At 40.6% G+C, this 23,621-nt stretch overlaps 2 protein-coding genes across 6 annotated transcripts in view; one reads left to right on the forward strand and one right to left on the reverse strand.

Moving 5' to 3' along the window:
• Positions 1-805: 805 nt before the first annotated feature.
• On the reverse strand, positions 806-8,357 carry LOC139763499 (uncharacterized). Its single transcript, XM_071689623.1, has 5 exons — positions 8,270-8,357; positions 6,058-6,162; positions 3,111-3,197; positions 2,361-2,521; positions 806-1,561 (listed from the first exon to the last, which is right to left on the reverse strand). Exons 2-5 carry the CDS (start codon positions 6,127-6,129, stop codon positions 1,381-1,383), a joined length of 501 nt encoding a protein of 166 aa, XP_071545724.1. The 5' UTR covers positions 6,130-6,162; positions 8,270-8,357; the 3' UTR covers positions 806-1,380.
• Positions 8,358-10,468: 2,111 nt separating this feature from the next.
• Positions 10,469-23,621, forward strand: part of LOC139763501 (pyroglutamyl-peptidase 1) — a 45,552-nt gene continuing 32,399 nt past the window's right edge. For 2 of the 5 annotated variants that reach the window (XR_011716170.1, XM_071689630.1), the window contains exon 1: positions 10,471-10,731. The gene's annotated coding sequence lies outside the window, so the exon portion shown is untranslated. Of the gene's footprint in view, positions 10,732-12,026; positions 12,045-23,621 lie in introns of those variants that run through there. The other 3 variants (XM_071689628.1, XM_071689627.1, XM_071689629.1) reach the window with 3 other exon arrangements.

Below are 23,621 nucleotides of genomic sequence, written 5' to 3' on the forward strand. Positions count from 1 at the left end.
ATATGAAAACCATGTAAATGATTGGTATGGGATGTATGAAATCAAGCCTGAAAAAACCATGGTTGTCATAAACTTACAGGAGCAGGGAAATGTGGACTTCTTTGGAGTAAGCTCTTTTATGTGACTGTATCACTAGTGCTTACTTGGGAAACAGTGATCAAGTATGAAAGATATATATCATTTGGTGTATGCAGATAAGAAGGCTTTGTTTGCAGCCTAGAGACTGCAGAAGTGGGTGAAAGAGTTTGAGAGGCTTTAAAAGATTATATTTAAATGTGAATATATGTTATTGAGAAATAGCTGGGGGGAGTGGAAACAGCATGAGTGGAGTGTAAGTTTGAATGGGCAAGTAGATTGCTTTAGGTACCTGGAAGTGGACATGGCAGTGGATGGAACCATGAAGGTTGCCACCTACTTGCTGCTTATGTGTGTGTTATTAGGGGCGAATTCAGTTATCTTTATAATTCCTAAAGGCTCATCAGATTAGGTATACTACATATTTTTTCAGAACATGTATTTGAAACTGACTACATTAAGTGAAATATACATGACTGGAAAAGCACGTGCTTAGAATATTGGTAGGGTATTTCTGTGTATAGAATACAACACAGTGAACATTGAATATTTTCACTCATAACAGAAATAATAATGCAATGAATATAGCTAAGAAATCAAGGTAGACAATGTTTTTGATTACTTCTCTGAACAAATATATTACGACTATAACCACATCATCCCACTGCACTCGACCAATAACTTGTATAAACCTTTTCGTTCAAGCCATGCTATACTTTAAAGTGTTCCATCAACCACCAAACTGATATTAATGTTTGCCACCATGCTCACTTCACAATACCCCCATAACTTGACAGACAGTGATCATGGGGATGTTTAAAGTTGTGATCTGAAGTACTGCCCAGAAAATAGCTTGTGTTGATCCAGCAAGAAGAGAGTGGTAGGGAGTTTAGCCTGGTCACTTATTAAAGCAATGAGAGTATGTAGCCTTGCATGACTGCTTGTAGCATTACCAGAGAAAAAGAGAGTAGGTAGTTTACCTTGGCCACTTGCAACATAACCATAACAAGAAGAGAGGAGGTAGCCTAGAATGACACTTCAACAGTAACACAACATGACCATAACAAGAAGAGGGTGGGTAGCCTAGAATGACTTTCCCAACAGTAACCCAACAAAACAGTGCATAAACCTTGCCCATTCACTCAGTATTATTCTAGCATGGCAATAGGCAACAACCAAAAAAGAGAGTGATTTAGCCACACATGATGCATTGTGACACATTGATTTAGCCACATATGATGCATTGTGACACATCATGCCAGCTGCAATTCTAATTTGTAAGTTGCCATTTTCTTCTTCATACCCTTAAAACACATGTTCAAGCAGTACACTGGCATGGATGGGTGTGGGAGGAGGTGTAGTTGGAGGTGTGGTCAAGGGAGTGTTGGTGCTTGTAGGGCGTGGAGAGTCGGGTGTGGCTCCTGAAGACTCTCTGGAGACCTGAGTCTCAAGGCGACGACCCGTCTTGTCATAGCAAACCCACCTGCTGCAACAAGAACACAAGTTTAGGAAATTCCAAGTCTGTTTTACCATTGGAAACAAACAGTTTACACTCTTGCATGTTATGGATGAGACTAGCATCAAGTATGAACGATTCAAACTAAAAGTAAGGCAAAATGATAGAATAGAAGTATGCAGTCCCACAATATTTCATAAGATTTAGTAAATTTAAAGCAACTATTCCAGATACATCGAATGTTTCCCCCTCAGGTAGTACGAGAACACCTACCGAAACTTGCCTTCACCAATCACCATGGAAGTTTAGTCTTAAAGTAGTTTTCAAAGGCCAAATGAGACACTAACTTTATATGTATATATACACTTAATCACCGTTTCCCAAGTTAGTGTGGTAGTGGTGGGAACAGACGTAGAAAGGCTACATCCACTTGCATCCATTCTGTAGCTGTCATGTGTAATGCACCAAAACCACAACTCTGTCCACATCCAAGACCCACAGACCTTTCCATGGTTTACACCAGGTGCTTCACACCTTGGTTCAATCCATTGATTGCACATTGACCTCAGTATACCTCATCGTTCCAGTTCATTCTATCCTGTGCACGCCTTTCACTCTTGCATGTCCAAACCCCGACCGTTCAAAATCTCATTCATCCTTCCATCAACAATTTGGTCTCCCTGTTCTCCACGTTCCCCCCACTTCTGATAAACACATCCTCTTTTCTTTGTATAAGTGTGTGTGGTCACAGAGTATCCACAATAGACCAACATGAGACTCAACTGGAGATATTCTGTTTATAGTTCCAGCGGACCGGTTGAAGACTCACCTAGGATATTTAGTGTCTAAGTAATCCTCATAGAATTTCTGTAGCCGCGAGGACTCCCGTTCCCTTCGTAGATATTTGAGCAGAAGAACAAGGAGAGAAGCGGCAAAGAAGAACAAAACGAAAACGATGTAGAGTACCGCTAGCCCATCCTCAGATTTTTGCTGGTAGAAAGAAACCACAAGATTCCTTTCATAAGTGTAAACATTACATGATTATTTGTTTCAATGAATTAACTTTATTAACACCAGTTGTTTCTCTGATATTATATAATTATTGATTACTAAATGGTTGAGCTATCTAATAACCGGTAAGCCAGTTAGCTGATCAAGTAGTATTACATGATTATTCATTCCAGTGTGTGCTCTTTACTGACTTTTATTGTTTCTCTGATGTTTAACTAATCTGTTGCTTAGTAGTATAACATGATTGCATAGTGCAAGTATCCACGTGAGAATCAGCATGAAGGGGACTATGATGTGCAAACAAACGGGTAAATATTCTATGTCGATAAGTACATCAACCATTTAAGCAGTACGACTTTAATCATCGTGCTTGAGGAATTATTTTGTCTAATTCAAGGAGTCAACTTGTGTACAGGGTTAAGTCGTCGTTTGACTTTAACAATTGCTGTGCCAGATAACATACCAGAAAGTATTTCATTTAGACTGACTAAAAGAATTTTAAACCATTGAAATAGGCTTATTACATTACTGATTGTATAATATTCTTCAGTTTATAAGTGTGACGCACCTGGTCGGTCACATCCGTAACATTTTCTGCCTTCAGAAGGAACCTCAATTCTTGGATGATGGTTGATGTGGCATTCTTGCATCGACTCTGAAAAAGATTCAATAATGAGACAAGAGGCAGAAGGGTAGTTCTATGTTAAAGTGAGTGCATATACATCTACAGTTAAACATGCAGTATTAGGTGCCAAGAGCGATGAACACACATACAATGCATAGGTGGGTGGATGTGTTGGAAATGAGATGTTTGAGGACAATATGTGGTGTAAGGTGGTTTGATCCAATAAGTAATGAAAGGGTAAGAGATGTGTGATAATAAGTAGAGTGTGGTTGAGAGAGCAGAAGAGGGCGTATTGAAATGGTTTGGTCACATGGAGAGAATGAGTAAGGAAAGGTTGACAAAGAGGATATATGTGTCAGAGGTGGAGAGAACGACAAGTGGGAGACCAAATTGGAGGTGGAAGGATGGGGTGAACATTTTTTTGAGCCATCGGGGCCTGTACATACAGAAGGGTGAAAGGCGTTCAAGGAATAGAGTGAATTGGAACTATGTGGTATACGGGGTCGACGTGCTGTCAATGGATTGAACCAGGGCATGTGAAGCATCTGGGGTAAACCATGTAAAGTTTTGTGGGGCCTGGATGTGGAAAGAGAGCTGTAGTTTCGGTGCATTACGCACGACAGCTAGAGTTTGAGTGTGGACGAATGTGGCCTTTGTTCTTCCCTAGCGCTACCTCGCGATCGCGCCGGGGAGAGGGGTGTCATTTCATGTGTGGCGGGGTGGCGGCAGGAATGGATGAAGGCAGCATATTTGCATGTGTATGTATACGTTGAAATGTATAGGTATGTAAATGTACGTGTGTGGGTATATATATATATATATATATATATATATATATATATATATATATATATATATATATTTTTTTTTTTTTTTTTTTCATACTATTTGCCATTTCCCGCGTTAGCGAGTTAGCGTTAAGAACAGAGAACTGGGCCTTAGAGGGAAATATCCTCACCTGACCCCTTATCTGTTCCTTCTTTTGGAAAATTAAAAAAAAAAAAAACCAAGAGAGGGGAGGATTTCCAGCCACCCGCTCCCATATATATATATATATATATATTCAAACTATTCGCCATTTCCCGCGTTAGCGAGGTAGCGTTAAGAACAAAGAACTGAGCCTTTGAGGGGATATCCTCACCTGGCCCCCTTCTCTGTTCCTTCTTTTGGAAAATTAAAAAAAAAAGATAATGGGAGGATTTCCAGCCCCCCGCTCCCTCCCATTTTAGTCGCCTTCTACGACACGCAGGGAATACGTGGGAAGTATTCCTTCTCCCCTATCCCCAGGGATATATATATATATATATATATATATATATACATACATACATACGGGTGTGTGGGGCCATTCTTTCGTCTTGTTTCCTTGCGCTATCTCGCTAACGCGGGAGACTGACAAGTATAATAAAAACATAATGTGTATACTTAACTTTTTTCTTTGCCACATAAGAAAACTGATGTCGGTATTTCAAGTTCAGATAATATCCAGCTAATGCTATTGTTTTACCGTTTCGTAATGAAGAAAGTGCTGTAAACCTAGAGCAGGTCTTGTTTAAGACTTTTGAGTCAACATTCTGTATACAACCATCAGGAAGTTTATAACCAGCGGAACATTTTAACGTTTAAAGTTTATTGGGGGGGAAAAAATAGTAGTAACCAGAGGGACTCTTGTGTTTACTCGTATTCATTAGCTCAAACATTCTATGTAAAGAGAGCGTTCCTCCTTTTTCTATCCAGTGAGCGTGTTCGTGTAAAAGATATAGTTTAGAAAATAAACTGACGCTATTTGGCGCCGCGCCCCGTCATCTTGTTGGAAGGGTTTGTTTACATCGACCCCACGGCTGCCTCAACCAGGCGGCGGCACACGGCCTCGGGAGGCACCTGTGTTCACATTTTCTTCGAAAAAAGGTAAGTCATTTGAAGAAATTTGGTATGCATGAAAGTTATTTGAGTATAATCTTGAAGGTGACGAAGCCTTGCCTTAAAGGCTGCAACTGGTCTTATCATATTCAAATCAGTTATTAACTTGGATATGGTCGAAGTCGTTTTCTGACGTGTAACTTGTGTGGTTACGTTCTTCCCGTATGCATTGGTAGCGTAGATATTGAGTACACGTGTGTACTGTCATGCTCATAGAATTTTACTGGTGGTCATCATCCTGGGAAGGGCTGCGGAGTTGGGGGAAGTCTTGTGTAAGAGGAGAGCATCTGGTGTTCTCCATCTTTGGCCAAAGGCTCCAGTATGAACACTTAACAGTATGTCATCAATGTCACTCTTTGCCTCAGTAACTAGTCAACAGTCAGACAACTAACAAGAAGTATATACATACTTCTGTTGTGATGCAAGTTTCGTTGGTAGCCATTACTTAATTTGAAAACAATTAAATTCAGCAACGTCCAGGGTCATTTGTTTAGACCCTTTACTGTTGTTGATTGACTCAACACCTTGTTACCTGTTGCAGCAGTTATTTATCTCGGGCATCAGAGTTTCTTGACAGTAGCTTCCAACTCGTAAGACTAGTATTTCAACTGTAGTTATTTCCTTTTGTAGAAGGGCCAGACCTTGCTAACAGTACCCCCATGTTTTTATTTTTTCATTAAACGAAGTCATGAACTTTTAATAGTGCGATTACCCTTTCATATAATATATATATATATATATATATATATATATATATATATATATATATATATATATATATATATATATATATACCTACCTATTTTTTGTTCCAGGTACACAATTTATACCCATTATCACCCTCCGTTTCCCCTCACAACTGGTCATTTTAACGAATCTTTTCATCTTTCCTTTCTGTCATTGTCAATTGGTTACGTTGACCTTCCACACCTTACCTTGTTCCGTGTAGGAGGGTGTCTTACAGTCTCACCTCCGTGATCTCCTCTATAAGGTGTCTCAGTTTCTGGAAGTCCTCCGGCCGGTAGTTGCTGGAGTGGTTCATCCTTGAGGCCCAGGGGAGGGGGTTCGTCTCCTGCTGGGGGTAGAAGGCGGCTAAATGAGGATTTCTAATTATTTCAGGACAATATTATGAGAGGAGGTGGCCAAATATAATGCGTTTTAAGACGTTAATATCTTTGTACGCCATACGAAATCTAATTTAATTTTAGCCAAAAAATGTAACATTACCAAAATTTGACTGTAATCAAACCTTTCGTATTTTAGATGAGGATGAAGAAGGTGGTGAAGATCACTTGGTTCAGGTGGTGAGCAGAACATAGCAGCAGAGGCAAATATATAATGGACACAGGAAGCCGTAAGTGGGTGAAGAGGACGGGAATGAAGAAAACAAGTGGGAGAGAAAGCTATGTGAGAAGAGGGAGAGATGAAAAAGGGCGATAAGAGAGAAACACAAAAGTAATGATAGAAAACGACCAGTCAAGGTAGGTTGTGTGGAGGAGATATCGAAAGAAATCACAGAAGCATAATTTTTTTATGTAACAAAATATACGATTATATTTGTTGCTGATTCGTAAAGAAATTGATCACGTAGGAAAGAATGACAAGGTCTTACAGAAAAAAAAAGAAAGATCTCTGGTCTGTGACAGCTCTGGCGGAGTGGACATAGTAATAACAACAGCTGGGGGTCATCAATGGTGCCAAGAGCAGAGTGGCGACATGACTGAGTGTGGGTAAAGCAGCCACCATCCCCCCCCCCCCCCCCCCCACACACACACACAATGCCCTCTATCTGCGAGGCAACACGGGATCCTTTTATGTTTCCGTCATATTGCAAGTCTGCTTCCATTTCGCTCACTTCATGTAAGACCATGAGCACGGAGGTACGTACCAACCATAAACACGAAAGTACGACCCTTGGTCTCGTCAGATTAAAAGCCATGCCATCGTGTGTCGTACTGTCGTGATAAGGGCTTAAGATACTAGTCCAACATTTTTTTGATCAATAATAATCCTTTATTGTTCAATTCTTCCAAAATAAGTAAATGTTGACATTCTCCCATGTCTACTTAAGCCTCATAAAGTACAGTGAAAGATACTCAGTTCTAGTTTCTGCTATAGATTTCACATCTGGTGATCTTGGATGAAGAGTCTTCCACGTCTCCTACATTGATCCATCTGTCCACCACTTTATGAAACCCTTACAACAACAGTCTCCGTGTAGCATATTGTTTTGAAATTGAATTGAATATAGAGTATATACAATTGCTAATATAAATATGGGTAAAATGTACAGTTACGCTTATCCCCGTTTGAGAACAAATAGGCTTCCTATGTGTTCTTATGCGTGTGGGGTAAGTGTACTCCCGGACTTTACACATAAGGCAGAAAATTAACCACGAAAAAGTTCGTCGTTAATCAGTGGACGTTCTGTTAACATCTTAGAGGGGCCGGATATATGCTGCTGGCCAGGGACCTTAAAATACCGCTCAGCCATTGAAATTATATATATATATATATATATATATATATATATATATATATATATATATATATATATATATATATATTATGGAGGACCCTTGAATGGGCATTTGCAGCTTCAACGCTGGAGAGCGTTGGACTTCTCAGAGTGAGTTTTTAGTCGAGGTTGTACTCCTTTTCGTCCATTAACGGGGATCAATCCTCGCCGAGGATGACTTTCCACTCGCGCCGTAAGCTCACGCAGTCGCCATTCTGTTATATACAGAGTGTGTGTGTATATACATGAAAAGGATGCGATCCTTCTTCCTCCATCTGGACGATCTTAGAAAGCCACCTCATCAGGATCAACACGGTCTGGCGAACAAATATTTATGTAATTCATTTCCTGCCGCTCGAACTCTGGTATTTTATCCAAATCACGGCCCTGTCTTTGCTTGTATCCGTACTTGACCAGATCAGACACATCTCAGTCCTTTTTGGAGATATTGTTTCTGTATTTGTAGACTTATTCGTCTCTCCACACACGCAGACTACACAGTCCTCAGGTATGTGTGTGCCATACATTTGACCAGGGTTTGGACATGCTCAGTATATTCGCATGAGCAACGTTGTCATAGTACTGGTAATGTTACACTCATGGTACTAACAGCGAATTATTGCACTGCACATATGAACTGAGGTGACAAACAACGGGTTTTAACCTCACGATCTGGTTTCCTGAGGAGGTGCAGTAGGCAGGAACCTATGGCGTTGGTCGGCCAACTGAGCCTTGGGTGATGGTGAGCGACTGCCTCGCCTGTATGTTTACGTTGCTATGTTTAGCACTGAGCCTGTTAATTTCTGTGGTCCACAAGGTTTCAAGAAATGAATTATGTAATTGTGATGCACAGAGGCGTGGCTGCAGTCCATGATGGCCTCTCCTCTATCTAGGAGTTTTGAATCTTGATGGAGTTGGGAAAGTGTGGGTTTTTAGTTGACAGAATTTTGCTCAATCGCTGTATCAGGAGAAGACAATTATAAAGTGTGGTTCATTGGCGATTTGTGATGGTGAGTGTTTCACGCACGCATGAACAACTGTCTCATGCACGCACGTGCGCCTAACCCGGGTTTGGTGGAGTACATTTGCAAGGGATAGGGTACTAGAATTTGTCGTGGGTCATCTACAGTGTGTAGTGGTCTTAGAATTATTAAGGAACTACGGGATGGTGGTTATATCTTGACGGCCTTCATTTCCGTGGTATTTGAAGTAGGCCTAAAGTCCAAGTAACAATCCAACTTGGAATTTGATTTTTTTTTCTTTGAGGCTGGGCAGGTACTGGATTTTTTGTGTGTGAATTACACATAGCAGTTCATATTATCTTTAGTGTATACCCATGTAGGTGACTGTTGATGAACCATGTCTTATACTATACCATCCATCATCATACAATTCAAATTGTTTCGTAGGATGAAAAAGAGAACATATTTCTCACTGAGGTTTAGTTTGTATATTTTGGAGACGTAGCCCTTTAAATGTTGGACCGGGACTATTTTCAGTTCGTTTTTTTTTTTTTTTTGAAATCATGGAGGTATTTCCATTTATTGATAACACCAGGTGTTCATAACAAGAATTCTCAACCAAAAGATTTTAAGACCACAGGTCTATATAAATATATGAAAGGAAATATTTGGCAATCTATAAGATGGTGTTTAGTGCAAGAAAATTTTATTATCGTATATATAGTTATTCCAGGACTTAATGAAAGTAATTAATCAGACGCCAGACATTTTTTTTCTGAATGGTGAATAGTACCTGTGATAGTTATCAACAAAACGAAATCATGATAGAAAAAAGCGAAAGCAAAATTTTTTTTTCTTTCCATACTGTAAAAAGTTTTGACAAATCATCAAGAACTTTTAAGTTATACCGGTGTCTGAGCACGTCATTTAGTCCTTTAGATGTGTATCTTTTTCAGTAATATTTATAATGAAATTTTAAACTCGAAATTCTTCGGATTCCTTTTTTTCCAAATAGAAATGGTATGGTGAAGGTCTTTATTAATCTAATATGTAATGTTATAACCCTAAAATTCCTTGTCCACTGGTTTCTGTAATGTCATGGCTGCGCTACATTCGGTTGCAGGGAAAGTGTAGACCAATCTGAAGAAAAGAGATCTTTGATCTTTGTTTTGTCTACTGAACATCATTCAGCCTCGATAAAGGGTGACCTTATATTCGTGGTGTTAACCCTTCTCAGTCAGACGAGGCTTGCCACCTCACGTCTCTCTTCCATTGTCATTTCTTACGCGATCATCCCCCCCTTAACGATATTATCCTGGGGGCATCACACATGCAACACATCCATTCTTTCCCCTTCTCTTTTGTTGAAAGTCCCAAAACTTGAATATACATACAACAGTGGGAACTACCATACCACCACGTCCATCTTCGCCCAAACAGGCTATGACCTTTCGCTCCACACGGTAGTGCACCCTGTTATTTCAAGTGGTGTAGAATGTTCAAGTGGGGTTACAGATAAGATTATCAGACTGATAAAAGACAACACATCTAAAAGGGTGAAGTTTTTTTTTTTTTTCTTCACACTGATAAATGTACGTGGCATCACTTACGATGATTATGTTCGCTGAAATGGTAATCAGAGATTTCATCTACCTTCGAATTGTTCTATTGTTCTTCAGCATGCCCATTGTATGCTAGTTGTTTACTGTGACTCAGCTTGATTACAAAGCAACAAGATAAGACACTATTGCCATTAAAACAGTCATAGACAATTACATGAATATGTCTAGAATATTCTCCTGACATTAGAAAGTCGTAGCTTCCCATTTTCTGTATAGTTAACATCAGTATTTATGATATAGTAACACTAGATTTTACCGCAGTGTATCTAGAGTGGGGGGAATAGTAGGCAGACAGAACCTTTTTGCATGATGTATTTTCGCGATGAAAAGTTGTTTGAGGATGTAGTGCCATGTTTGTGTGTGGTGGTCACGGTGACGAAGCGTTGTGTGTCCAGACCATCAACAGGTTGAAGGCCCGTGCAATCAGGAGCAGCCCGTCGGTGGTTAAACCCCCTTATACCGAGGGTGTGAGGAGAGTTTATACCTACCGGAAGAGTGACTGCTGGCGAAATTAAAACGGGGCTTTGCTAATACATCCTTCGGTAAGTTTGTGAATTAGTGTTTATGACAGGGGTTGAGATATGGGAGGGGGAGGGAGGTTTGTTAATGCGGGCCTGAGCCTACTTGGAGGTTGGGGTCATGCAGACTCAGAAGGTAAATATTATCACTTTTATCCTTTTCCATTATCTCATGGAAGATTCCTGTTCATTAGATAGCCAGTCTGTGATCTGGGTAAAAGAAAAATTGTAGTTAAGGGACACCAGAAATAACTCAAGATTCCAAAGAAACCTCTCGTCAACTCCAGGTACTTCAAGGAATGGGGAATGTTATCTCGAGTTTTACATCTTGCGATACGGTATTTCATGATGATGACCTGGAGGTCTATGATGATTTGGGAGTGTCGAAGGGTAAAAGTGAGGAAAACACTATGATGGTTTATCAAGAACTCGGAAAAAAAAATTCCTACTTCCTCTTTCAGCGTTAGATTACTGTATTTTCATTGGTTGACTGAAAAAAGTAAAGCTTCAGTTTAGGGGCACCACAGATACAACATGCATTTGTGTAAAACACATAGCGGACTTGTTATACAGAGTTCAAGTAATTCAAGAGTTGAGTGTGATTTGGAGCGTTATTTGATTTGGGCGCAAAAAGTGATAGAATGGCTGTGTTGATTAGTAAGTTGCTCAGTAAAAATAAGTGTTGATTAACAAAATCTATGAAATACCCTCCCATTTCTCAGAGGGGCCAAGATTTAACTTGAGATTCGGTATTATGGTCGAAATACGCCAAAGACATTGTCGTCATCTCCCTTTTGCCTTTTGTGGTGTTAGGTAGTTGGAGGATGTAAACTTAATAGTTTACAGACCTCTTGGCAGCTGATTGTAAATGACAAATCATTCGCTTTGTTTTCTCATCGTAAAGTTTTAGTGTAGGGTACCCCAGAAAAAACTTAGAGATTTGGAAGAATTGATTTTAGTAGACTTCTTATACTTAGTAGGAATGATTTAGAAAGGGGGAGCATGTCGTACAACATTAATTTTTCTTACACTAATGCTTATGATGAAGAGTACATTAATGACTTGGGCAAGTGCAAGTGAGATAATTATTGAAATTTACAGGTCCTCTGAAAACCTCACCAAACTAATCTAAGTAACTTAGATTTATCTTGTCATAATATTATTTGAAAATGATGATATTTATGGTTGTGTTCAGAATTCGTTGTTGGGAGGCTTGTTTGCTGATTATGTTTTACTGTTTGCTGACTTTGTTACTTCCTTGCTTTGCATGCAGCCACTGTGGAGCAAGAAAGATAATGACAAGAATGCTGGAATATTTCATCTATTTTAAGGAAAAAGTATGAATCTTTGCCTCTAATTAAAGTTAAGTCAGTATATTTTAGGTTCTCTTCATTTCTAGAAGTTTCACTTAATTTTTCATATCCTTAAGTTACTTCTGTACTGTTCCAAACACTTGAACTTTAGAAGTGTTGATATATCTTTTGAACAAATTTAGCAGTAATTACAAAGTTATTGATGCGAGGATTTTAGTTTCTAGAAGATGACGTCCATAGATGATTTTATTTTTAGTTTGATTGTGCCAACGTAATTATTTGATTATGTTAGATAACTTTATGGGAGAGTTTATTTGGTGATAATGAAAAATTAGTAAATTATCATTTTACCTGTGCATTGAAACAGGCTTCAGATATTATGATTTTTTCTGCATTGGTAGTGCAATGTCTAGAATATAAAAGCTTTGGTAAGTATATATATATTTCTTTGTTTCTTACTATTCGCCATTTTCCGCATTAGCGAGGTAGCGTTAAGAACAAAGGAGTGGGCCTTTGAGGGAATAGCCTCACCTGGCCTCCCTCTCTGTTCCTTCTCTTGGAAAATTAAAAAAACGAGAGGGGATGATTTCAAGCCACCCACTCCTTCCCCTTTTAGTCGCCTTCTACGACACGCAGGGAATACATGGGAAGTATTCTTTCTCCCCTATCCCTAGGGATAAATATATATATATATATATATATATATATATATATATATATATATATATATATATTTTTTCATACTATTCGCCATTTCCTGCATTTGCGAGGTAGCATTAAGAACAGAGGACTGGGCCTTTGAGGGAATATCCTCACATGGCCCCCTTTTCTGTTCCTTCTTTTGGAAAATTTAAAAAAAAAAAAAATGAGAGGAGGATTTCCAGCCCCCCCGCTCCCTTCACTTTTAGTCGCCTTCTACGACACGCAGGGAATATGTGGGAAGTATTCTTTCTCCCCTATCCCCAGCAAAAAAAAAAAAAATAAAAGAAAATATATATATATATATATATATATATATATATATATATATATATATATATATATATATATATATATATATATATATTTTTTTTTTATACTTTGTCGCTGTCTCCCGCGTTTGCGAGGTAGCGCAAGGAAACAGACGAAAGAAATGGCCCAACCCCCCCATACACATGTATATACATACGTCCACACACGCAAATATACATACCTACACAGCTTTCCATGGCTCACCCCAGACGCCCCACATGTCCCGATTCAATCCACTGACAGCACGTCAACCCCGGTATACCACATCGCTCCAATTCACTCTATTCCTTGCCCTCCTTTCACCCTCCTGCATGTTCAGGCCCCGATCACACAAAATCTTTTTCACTCCATCTTTCCACCTCCAATTTGGTCTCCCTCTTCTCCTCGTTCCCTCCCCCTCCGACACATATATCCTCTTGGTCAATCTTTCCTCACTCATTCTCTCCATGTGCCCAAACCATTTCAAAACACCCTCTTCTGCTCTCTGAACCACGCTCTTTTTATTTCCACACATCTCTCTTACCCTTACGTTACTTACTCGATAAAACCACCTCACACCACACATTGTCCTCAGACATCTCATTTCCAGCACATCCATCCTCCTGTGCACAACTCTATCCATAGCCCACGCCTCGCAACCATACAACATTGTTGGAACCACTATTCCTTCAAACATACCCATTTTTGCTTTCCGAGATAATGTTCTCGACTTCCACACATTCTTCAAGGCTCCCAGAATTTTCGCCCCCTCCCCCACCCTATGATCCACTTCCGCTTCCATGGTTCCATCCGCTGCCAGATCCACTCCCAGATATCTAAAACACTTCACTTCCTCCAGTTTTTCTCCATTCAAACTCACCTCCCAATTTACTTGACCCTCAACCCTACTGTACCTAATAACCTTGCTCTTATTCACATTTACTCTTAACTTTCTTCTTCCACACACTTTACCAAACTCAGTCACCAGCTTCTGCAGTTTCTCACATGAATCAGCCACCAGCGCTGTATCATCAGCGAACAACAATATAATATATATATATATATATATATATATATATATATATATATATATATATATATATATATATATATATTGGAAAGGATCACAATTTTGCGCGTGATCAAGATATTCCTATGAGTCCACGGGGAAAATGAAACACGAAAAGTCCCCGTGGACTCATAGGAATATATATATATATATATATATATATATATATATATATATATATATATATATATATATATATATATTGTGAAGGGGTGTCTAATTCTCCTGCTTGTCCTATATTATGTGGTCTACTGCCTCCTTACTGACTTCACCGTTTAACTTATTTTGTGTTTTGCACAACCTCTCCATTATATTCTGCATGTATTTGTCAACCCTTTCCTTGGTGGGGCCCTAAACGTGAAAAGCTCCTTCCCATACCCTGAAACAGGTAATTGGACACACACCGATACACTTACAAGCACAAATAATTAGTCGCTTGGAGAAACATACAGGTGGACGCCTGCTCACGGAAACAGACGCGAGCAGAGAAACACACATGTGCGGACTCATACGCACATGAGAATACATGCACGTAGAATCATATACGTGCATACACTCGCATGAACACAAACTCTGCAGACATCACACTTACATCTACAAAAATGCTTTCATCATTGAAAAATGCATGATTACCTGTTTGCCCACTTGGAAAGGAGTTTTAAACACATTGCTCCCATGTTATATATTTAATCAGTCTTGCTACTATTCCCTATCTCTCTATCTCTAAGGCTCAATGAATTTACCGTTTCTAAATCAATCTGATATTTCATCTAAGCATTTTTGTTAATGGAGTGATAGTTTTCATGCATGGTGTTTTTGACAAGAAAATAGTGAAGTTGGAGAAAAATGTAGCTTAGACATTGAAGCTTATTGATACAGTGGTGAAATTGATGAGAACTGCTATTGACGTTTGTGTGAATAAATTGTACATTTCCTTTTCATAGCCAGAGGTTGAACCATTATGTGACATTCATTTTTTTCATTCATTTCAAGCTAAAAGTTTGTTTTATAAATTGTTTCTTACATTTTTCATATGTATATATATGTATGTGTGTGTGTGTGTGTGTATGTGCGTATGTGTGTGTATGTGTGTGTGTGTGTATATGTATATATATATGTATATTATCCCTGGGGATAGGGGTGAAAGAATACTTCCCACGTATTCCTCGCGTGTCGTAGAAAGCGACTAGAGGGGACGGGAGCGGGGGGCCGGAAATCCTCCCCTCCTTGTATTAACTTTCTAAAATGGGAAACAGAAGAAGGAGTCACGCGGGGAGTGATCATCCTCCTCGAAGGCTCAGAGTGGGATGCCTAAATGTGTGTGGATGTAACCAAGATGTGAAAAAAGGAGAGATAGGTAGTATGTTTGAGGAAAGGGAACCTGGATGTTTTGGCTCTGAGTGAAACGAAGCTCAAGGGTAAAGGGGAAGAGTGGTTTGGAAATGTCTGGGGAGTGAAGTCAGGGGTTAGTGAGAGGACAAGAGCAAGGGAAGGAGTAGCAATACTCCTGAAACAGGAGTTGTGGGAGTATGTGATAGAATGTAAGAAAGTAAATTCTCGATTAATATGGGTAAAACTGAAAGTTGATGGAGAGAGGTGGGTGATTATTGGTGCATATGCACCTGGGCATGAGAAGAAAGATCATGAGAGGCAAGTGTTTTGGGAGCAGCTAAATGAGTGTGTTAGCGGTTTTGATGCACGAGACCGGGTTATAGTGATGGGTGATTTGAATGCAAAGGTGAGTAATGTGGCAGTTGAGGGAATAATTGGTATGCATGGGGTGTTCAGTGTTGTAAAATGGAAATGGTGAAGAGCTTGTAGATTTATGTGCTGAAAAAGGACTGATGATTGGGAATACCTGGTTTAAAAAGCGAGATATACATAAGTATACTTATGTAAGTAGGAGAGATGGCCAGAGAGCGTTATTGGATTACGTGTTAATTGACAGGCGCGCGAAAGAGAGACTTTTGGATGTTAATGTGCTGAGAGGTGCAACTGGAGGGGTGTCTGATCATTATCTTGTGGAGGCTAAGGTGAAGATTAGTATGGGTTTTCAGAAAAGAGGAGTGAATGTTGGGGTGAAGAAGGTGGTGAGAGTAAGTGAGCTTGGGAAGGAGACCTGTGTGGGGAAGTACCGGAGAGACTGTGTACAGAATGGAAAAAGGTGAGAACAATGGAAGTAAGGGGAGTGGGGGAGGAATGGGATGTATTTAGGGAATCAGTGATGGATTGCGCAAAAGATGCTTGTGGCATGAGAAGAGTGGGAGGTGGGCTGTTTAGAAAGGGTAGTGAGTGGTGGGATGAAGAAGTAAGAGTATTAGTGAAAGAGAAGAGAGAGGCATTTGGACGATTTTTGCAGGGAAAAAATGCAATTGAGTGGGAGAAGTATAAAAGAAAGAGACAGGAGGTCAAGAGAAAGGTGCAAGAGGTGAAAAAAAGGGCAAATGAGAGTTGGGGTGAGAGACTATCAGTAAATTTTAGGGAGAATAAAAAGATGTTCTGGAAGGAGGTAAATAGGGTGCGTAAGACAAGGGAGCAAATGGGAACTTCAGTGAAGGGCGCAAATGGGGAGGTGATAACAAGTAGCGGTGATGTGAGAAGGAGATGGAATGAGTATTTTGAAGGATTGTTGAATGTGTCTGATGACAGAGTGGCAGATATAGGGTGTTTTGGTCGAGGTGGTGTGCAAAGTGAGAGGGTTAGGGAAAATGATTTGGTAAACAGAGAAGAGGTAGTAAAAGCTTTGCGGAAGATGAAAGCCGGCAAGGCAGCAGGTTTGGATGGTATTGCAGTGGAATTTATTAAAAAGGGGGTGACTGTATTGTTGACTGGTTGGTAAGGTTATTTAATGTATGTATGACTCCATGGTGAGGTGCCTGAGGATTGGCGGAATGCGTGCATAGTGCCATTGTACAAAGGCAAAGGGATAAGAGTGAGTGCTCAAATTACAGAGGTATAAGTTTGTTGAGTATTCCTGGTAAATTATATGGGAGGGTATTGATTGAGAGGTGAAGGCAGGTACAGAGCATCAGATTGGGGAAGAGCAGTGCGGTTTCAGAAGTGGTAGAGGATGTGTGGATCAGGTGTTTGCTTTGAAGAATGTAGTGAGAAATACTTAGAAAAGCAAATGGATTTGTATGTAGCATTTATGGATCTGGAGAAGGCATATGATAGAGTTGATAGAGATGCTCTGTGGAAGGTATTAAGAATATATGGTGTGGGAGGCAAGTTGTTAGAAGCAGTGAAAAGTTTTTATCGAGGATGTAAGGCATGTGTACGTGTAGGAAGAGAGGAAAGTGATTGGTTCTCAGTGAATGTAGGTTTGCGGCAGGGGTGTGTGATGTCTCCATGGTTGTTTAATTTGTTTATGGATGGGGTTGTAAGGGAGGTAAATGCAAGAGTCCTGGAAAGAGGGGCAAGTATGAAGTCTGTTGGGGATGAGAGAGCTTGGGAAGTGAGTCAGTTGTTGTTCGCTGATGATACAGCGCTGGTGGCTGATTCATGTGAGAAACTGCAGAAGCTGGTGACTGAGTTTGGTAAAGTGTGTGGAAGAAGAAAGTTGAGAGTAAATGTGAATAAGAGCAAGGTTATTAGGTACAGTAGGGGTGAGGGTCAAGTCAAGTGGGAGGTGAGTTTGAATGGAGAAAAACTGGAGGAAGTGAAGTGTTTTAGATATCTGGGAGTGGATCTGTCAGCGGATGGAACCATGGAAGCGGAAGTGGATCATAGGGTGGGGGGAGGGGCGAAAATTTTGGGAGCCTTGAAAAATGTGTGGAAGTCGAGAACATTATCTCGGAAAGCAAAAATGGGTATGTTTGAGGGAATAGTGGTTCCAACAATGTTGTATGGTTGCGAGGCGTGGGCTATGGATAGAGAGGTGCGCAGGAGGATGGATGTGCTGGAAATGAGATGTTTGAGGACAATGTGTGGTGTGAGGTGGTTTGATCGAGTAAGTAACGTAAGGGTAAGAGAGATGTGTGGAAATAAAAAGAGCGTGGTTGAGAGAGCAGAAGAGGGTGTTTTGAAATGGTTTGGGCACATGGAGAGAATGAGTGAGGAGAGATTGACCAAGAGGATATATGTGTCGGAGGTGGAGGGAACGAGGAGAAGAGGGAGACCAAATTGGAGGTGGAAAGATGGAGTGAAAAAGATTTTGTGTGATCGGGGCCTGAACATGCAGGAGGGTGAAAGGAGGGCAAGGAATAGAGTGAATTGGAGTCATGTGGTATACAGGGGTTGACGTGCTGTCAGTGGATTGAATCAAGGCATGTGAAGCGTCTGGGGTAAACCATGGAAAGCTGTGTAGGTATGTATATTTGCGTGTGTGGACGTGTGTATGTACATGTGTATGGGGGGGTGGGGCCATTTCTTTCGTCTGTTTCCTTGCGCTACCTCGCAAACGCGGGAGACAGCGACAAAGTAAAAAAAAAAAAAAAAAAAAATATATATATTGGAAAGGATCACAATTTTGCGCGTGATCAAGATATTCCTATGAGTCCACGGGGAAAATGAAACACGAAAAGTCCCCGTGGACTCATAGGAATATATATATATATATAATATATATAAATATATATATATATTTTTTTTTTTTTTTTTTATACTTTGTCGCTGTCTCCCGCGTTTGCGAGGTAGCGCAAGGAAACAGACGAAAGAAATGGCCCAACCCCCCCATACACATGTATATACAAACGTCCACACACGCAAATATACATACCTACACAGCTTTCCATGGCTCACCCCAGACGCCCCACATGTCCCGATTCAATCCACTGACAGCACGTCAACCCCTAATACCACATCGCTCCAATTCACTCTATTCCTTGCCCTCCTTTCACCCTCCTGCATGTTCAGGCCCCGATCACACAAAATCTTTTTCACTCCATCTTTCCACCTCCAATTTGTCTCCCTCTTCTCCTCGTTCCCTCCCCCTCCGACACATATATCCTCTTGGTCAATCTTTCCTCACTCATTCTCTCCATGTGCCCAAACCATTTCAAAACACCCTCTTCTGCTCTCTCAACCACGCTCTTTTATTTCCACACATCTCTCTTACCCTTACGTTACTTACTCGATCAAACCACCTCTCACCACACATTGTCCTCAAACATCTCATTTCCAGCACATCCATCCTCCTGCACACAACTCTACCATAGCCCACATCTCGCAACCATACAACATTGTTGGAACCACTATTCCTTCAACATACCCATTTTTTGCTTTCCGAGATAATGTTCTCGACTTCCACACATTCTTCAAGGCTCCCAGAATTTTCGCCCCCTCCCCCACCCTATGATCCACTTCCGCTTCCATGGTTCCATCCGCTGCCAGATCCACTCCCAGATATCTAAAACACTTCACTTCCTCCATTTTTCTCCATTCAAACTTACCTCCCAATTGACTTGACCCTCAGCCCTACTGTACCTAATTACCTTGCTCTTATTCGCATTTACTCTCAACTTTCTTCTTTCACAATCACTTTACCAAACTCAGTCACCAGCTTCCTGCAGTTTCTCACATGAATCAGCCACCAGCGCTGTATCATCACGAACAACAATATAATATATATATATATTTTTTTTTTTTTTTTTTTTTTTTTTTTTTTTTTATACTTTGTCGCTGTCTCCCGCGTTTGCGAGGTAGCGCAAGGAAACAGACGAAAGAAATGGCCCAACCCCCCCATACACATGTATATACATACGTCCACACACGCAAATATACATACCTACACAGCTTTCCATGGCTCACCCCAGACGCCCCACATGTCCCGATTCAATCCACTGACAGCACGTCACCCCGGTATACCACATCGCTCCAATTCACTCTATTCCTTGCCCTCCTTTCACCCTCCTGCATGTTCAGGCCCCGATCACACAAAATCTTTTTCACTCCATCTTTCCACCTCCAATTTGTCTCCCTCTTCTCCTCGTTCCCTCCCCCTCCGACACATATATCCTCTTGGTCAATCTTTCCTCACTCATTCTCTCCATGTGCCCAAACCATTTCAAAACACCCTCTTCTGCTCTCTCAACCACGCTCTTTTATTTCCACACATCTCTCTTACCCTTACGTTACTTACTCGATCAAACCACCTCACACCACACATTGTCCTCAAACATCTCATTTCCAGCACATCCATCCTCCTGCGCACAACTCTATCCATAGCCCACGCCTCGCAACCATACAACATTGTTGGAACCACTATTCCTTCAACATACCCATTTTTTGCTTTCCGAGATAATGTTCTCGACTTCCACACATTCTTCAAGGCTCCCAGAATTTTCGCCCCCTCCCCCACCCTATGATCCACTTCCGCTTCCATGGTTCCATCCGCTGACAGATCCACTCCCAGATATCTAAAACACTTCACTTCCTCCACTTTTTCATACTATTCGCCATTTCCTGCATTTGCGAGGTAGCATTAAGAACAGAGGACTGGCCTTTGAGGGAATATCCTCACATGGCCCCCCTTTCTGTCCTCTTTTGGAAAATTTAAAAAAAAAAAAAATATATATATATAATATATATATATATTATATATATATATATAAATATATATATAATATAAATATATATATATAATATAAATATATATATATATTGGAAAGGATCACAATTTTGCGCGTGATCAAGATATTCCTATGAGTCCACGGGGAAAATGAAACACGAAAAGTCCCCGTGGACTCATAGGAATATATATATATATATTATATATATATATATTGGAAAGGATCACAATTTTGCGCGTGATCAAGATATTCCTATGAGTCCACGGGGAAAATGAAACACGAAAAGTCCCCGTGGACTCATAGGAATATATATATATATAAATATATATATAAATATATATATAAATATATATATATATTATATATATATATATTGGAAAGGATCACAATTTTGCGCGTGATCAAGATATTCCTATGAGTCCACGGGGAAAATGAAACACGAAAAGTCCCCGTGGACTCATAGGAATATATATATATGTATATTATCCCTGGGATATGGGTGAAAGAATACTTCCCACGTATTCCTCGCGTGTCGTAGAAAGCGACTAGAGGGGACGGGAGCGGGGGGCCGGAAATCCTCCCCTCCTTGTATTAACTTTCTAAAATGGGAATCAGAAGAAGGAGTCACGCGGGGAGTGATCATCCTCCTCGAAGGCTCAGAGTGGGATGCCTAAATGTGTGTGGATGTAACCAAGATGTGAAAAAAGGAGAGATAGGTAGTATGTTTGAGGAAAGGAACCTGGATGTTTTGGCTCTGAGTGAAACGAAGCTCAAGGGTAAAGGGGAAGAGTGGTTTGGAAATGTCTGGGGAGTGAAGTCAGGGGTTAGTGAGAGGACAAGAGCAAGGGAAGGAGTAGCAATACTCCTGAAACAGGAGTTGTGGGAGTATGTGATAGAATGTAAGAAAGTAAATTCTCGATTAATATGGGTAAAACTGAAAGTTGATGGAGAGAGGTGGGTGATTATTGGTGCATATGCACCTGGGCATGAGAAGAAAGATCATGAGAGGCAAGTGTTTTGGGAGCAGCTAAATGAGTGTGTTAGCGGTTTTGATGCACGAGACCGGGTTATAGTGATGGGTGATTTGAATGCAAAGGTGAGTAATGTGGCAGTTGAGGGAATAATTGGTATGCATGGGGTGTTCAGTGTTGTAAATGGAAATGGTGAAGAGCTTGTAGATTTATGTGCTGAAAAAGGACTGATGATTGGGAATACCTGGTTTAAAAAGCGAGATATACATAAGTATACTTATGTAAGTAGGAGAGATGGCCAGAGAGCGTTATTGGATTACGTGTTAATTGACAGGCGCGCGAAAGAGAGACTTTTGGATGTTAATGTGCTGAGAGGTGCAACTGGAGGGATGTCTGATCATTATCTTGTGGAGGCTAAGGTGAAGATTAGTATGGGTTTTCAGAAAAGAGGAGTGAATGTTGGGGTGAAGAAGGTGGTGAGAGTAAGTGAGCTTGGGAAGGAGACCTGTGTGGGGAAGTACCAGGAGAGACTGTGTACAGAATGGAAAAAGGTGAGAACAATGGAAGTAAGGGGAGTGGGGGAGGAATGGGATGTATTTAGGGAATCAGTGATGGATTGCGCAAAAGATGCTTGTGGCATGAGAAGAGTGGGAGGTGGGCTGTTTAGAAAGGGTAGTGAGTGGTGGGATGAAGAAGTAAGAGTATTAGTGAAAGAGAAGAGAGAGGCATTTGGACGATTTTTGCAGGGAAAAAATGCAATTGAGTGGGAGAAGTATAAAAGAAAGAGACAGGAGGTCAAGAGAAAGGTGCAAGAGGTGAAAAAAAGGGCAAATGAGAGTTGGGGTGAGAGACTATCAGTAAATTTTAGGGAGAATAAAAAGATGTTCTGGAAGGAGGTAAATAGGGTGCGTAAGACAAGGGAGCAAATGGGAACTTCAGTGAAGGGCGCAAATGGGGAGGTGATAACAAGTAGCGGTGATGTGAGAAGGAGATGGAATGAGTATTTTGAAGGATTGTTGAATGTGTCTGATGACAGAGTGGCAGATATAGGGTGTTTTGGTCGAGGTGGTGTGCAAAGTGAGAGGGTTAGGGAAAATGATTTGGTAAACAGAGAAGAGGTAGTAAAAGCTTTGCGGAAGATGAAAGCCGGCAAGGCAGCAGGTTTGGATGGTATTGCAGTGGAATTTATTAAAAAAGGGGGTGACTGTATTGTTGACTGGTTGGTAAGGTTATTTAATGTATGTATGACTCATGGTGAGGTGCCTGAGGATTGGCGGAATGCGTGCATAGTGCCATTGTACAAAGGCAAAGGGGATAAGAGTGAGTGCTCAAATTACAGAGGTATAAGTTTGTTGAGTATTCCTGGTAAATTATATGGGAGGGTATTGATTGAGAGGGTGAAGGCAGGTACAGAGCATCAGATTGGGGAAGAGCAGTGCGGTTTCAGAAGTGGTAGAGGATGTGTGGATCAGGTGTTTGCTTTGAAGAATGTATGTGAGAAATACTTAGAAAAGCAAATGGATTTGTATGTAGCATTTATGGATCTGGAGAAGGCATATGATAGAGTTGATAGAGATGCTCTGTGGAAGGTATTAAGAATATATGGTGTGGGAGGCAAGTTGTTAGAAGCAGTGAAAAGTTTTTATCGAGGATGTAAGGCATGTGTACGTGTAGGAAGAGAGGAAAGTGATTGGTTCTCAGTGAATGTAGGTTTGCGGCAGGGGTGTGTGATGTCTCCATGGTTGTTTAATTTGTTTATGGATGGGGTTGTAAGGGAGGTAAATGCAAGAGTCCTGGAAAGAGGGGCAAGTATGAAGTCTGTTGGGGATGAGAGAGCTTGGGAAGTGAGTCAGTTGTTGTTCGCTGATGATACAGCGCTGGTGGCTGATTCATGTGAGAAACTGCAGAAGCTGGTGACTGAGTTTGGTAAAGTGTGTGGAAGAAGAAAGTTGAGAGTAAATGTGAATAAGAGCAAGGTTATTAGGTACAGTAGGGGTGAGGGTCAAGTCAAGTGGGAGGTGAGTTTGAATGGAGAAAAACTGGAGGAAGTGAAGTGTTTTAG

The sequence above is a fragment of the Panulirus ornatus genome, chromosome 47 (genome assembly GCF_036320965.1).
Source record: "Panulirus ornatus isolate Po-2019 chromosome 47, ASM3632096v1, whole genome shotgun sequence".
Taxonomy (NCBI): Eukaryota; Metazoa; Arthropoda; class Malacostraca; order Decapoda; family Palinuridae; genus Panulirus; species Panulirus ornatus.

What these genes read in the sequence shown, in the direction of transcription:
- LOC139763499 (XM_071689623.1), bottom strand. Translation starts at nt 6,129, where the DNA reads ATGAACCACTCCAGCAACTACCGGCCGGAGGACTTCCAGAAACTGAGA. An exon ending in TTACGGATGTGACCGACCAG is followed by an intron (nt 2,522 to 3,110) that starts GTGCGTCACACT and finishes TCTTTCTACCAG; the next exon opens with CAAAAATCTGAGGATGGGCT. An exon ending in TTAGACACTAAATATCCTAG is followed by an intron (nt 1,562 to 2,360) that starts GTGAGTCTTCAA and finishes TTCTTGTTGCAG; the next exon opens with CAGGTGGGTTTGCTATGACA.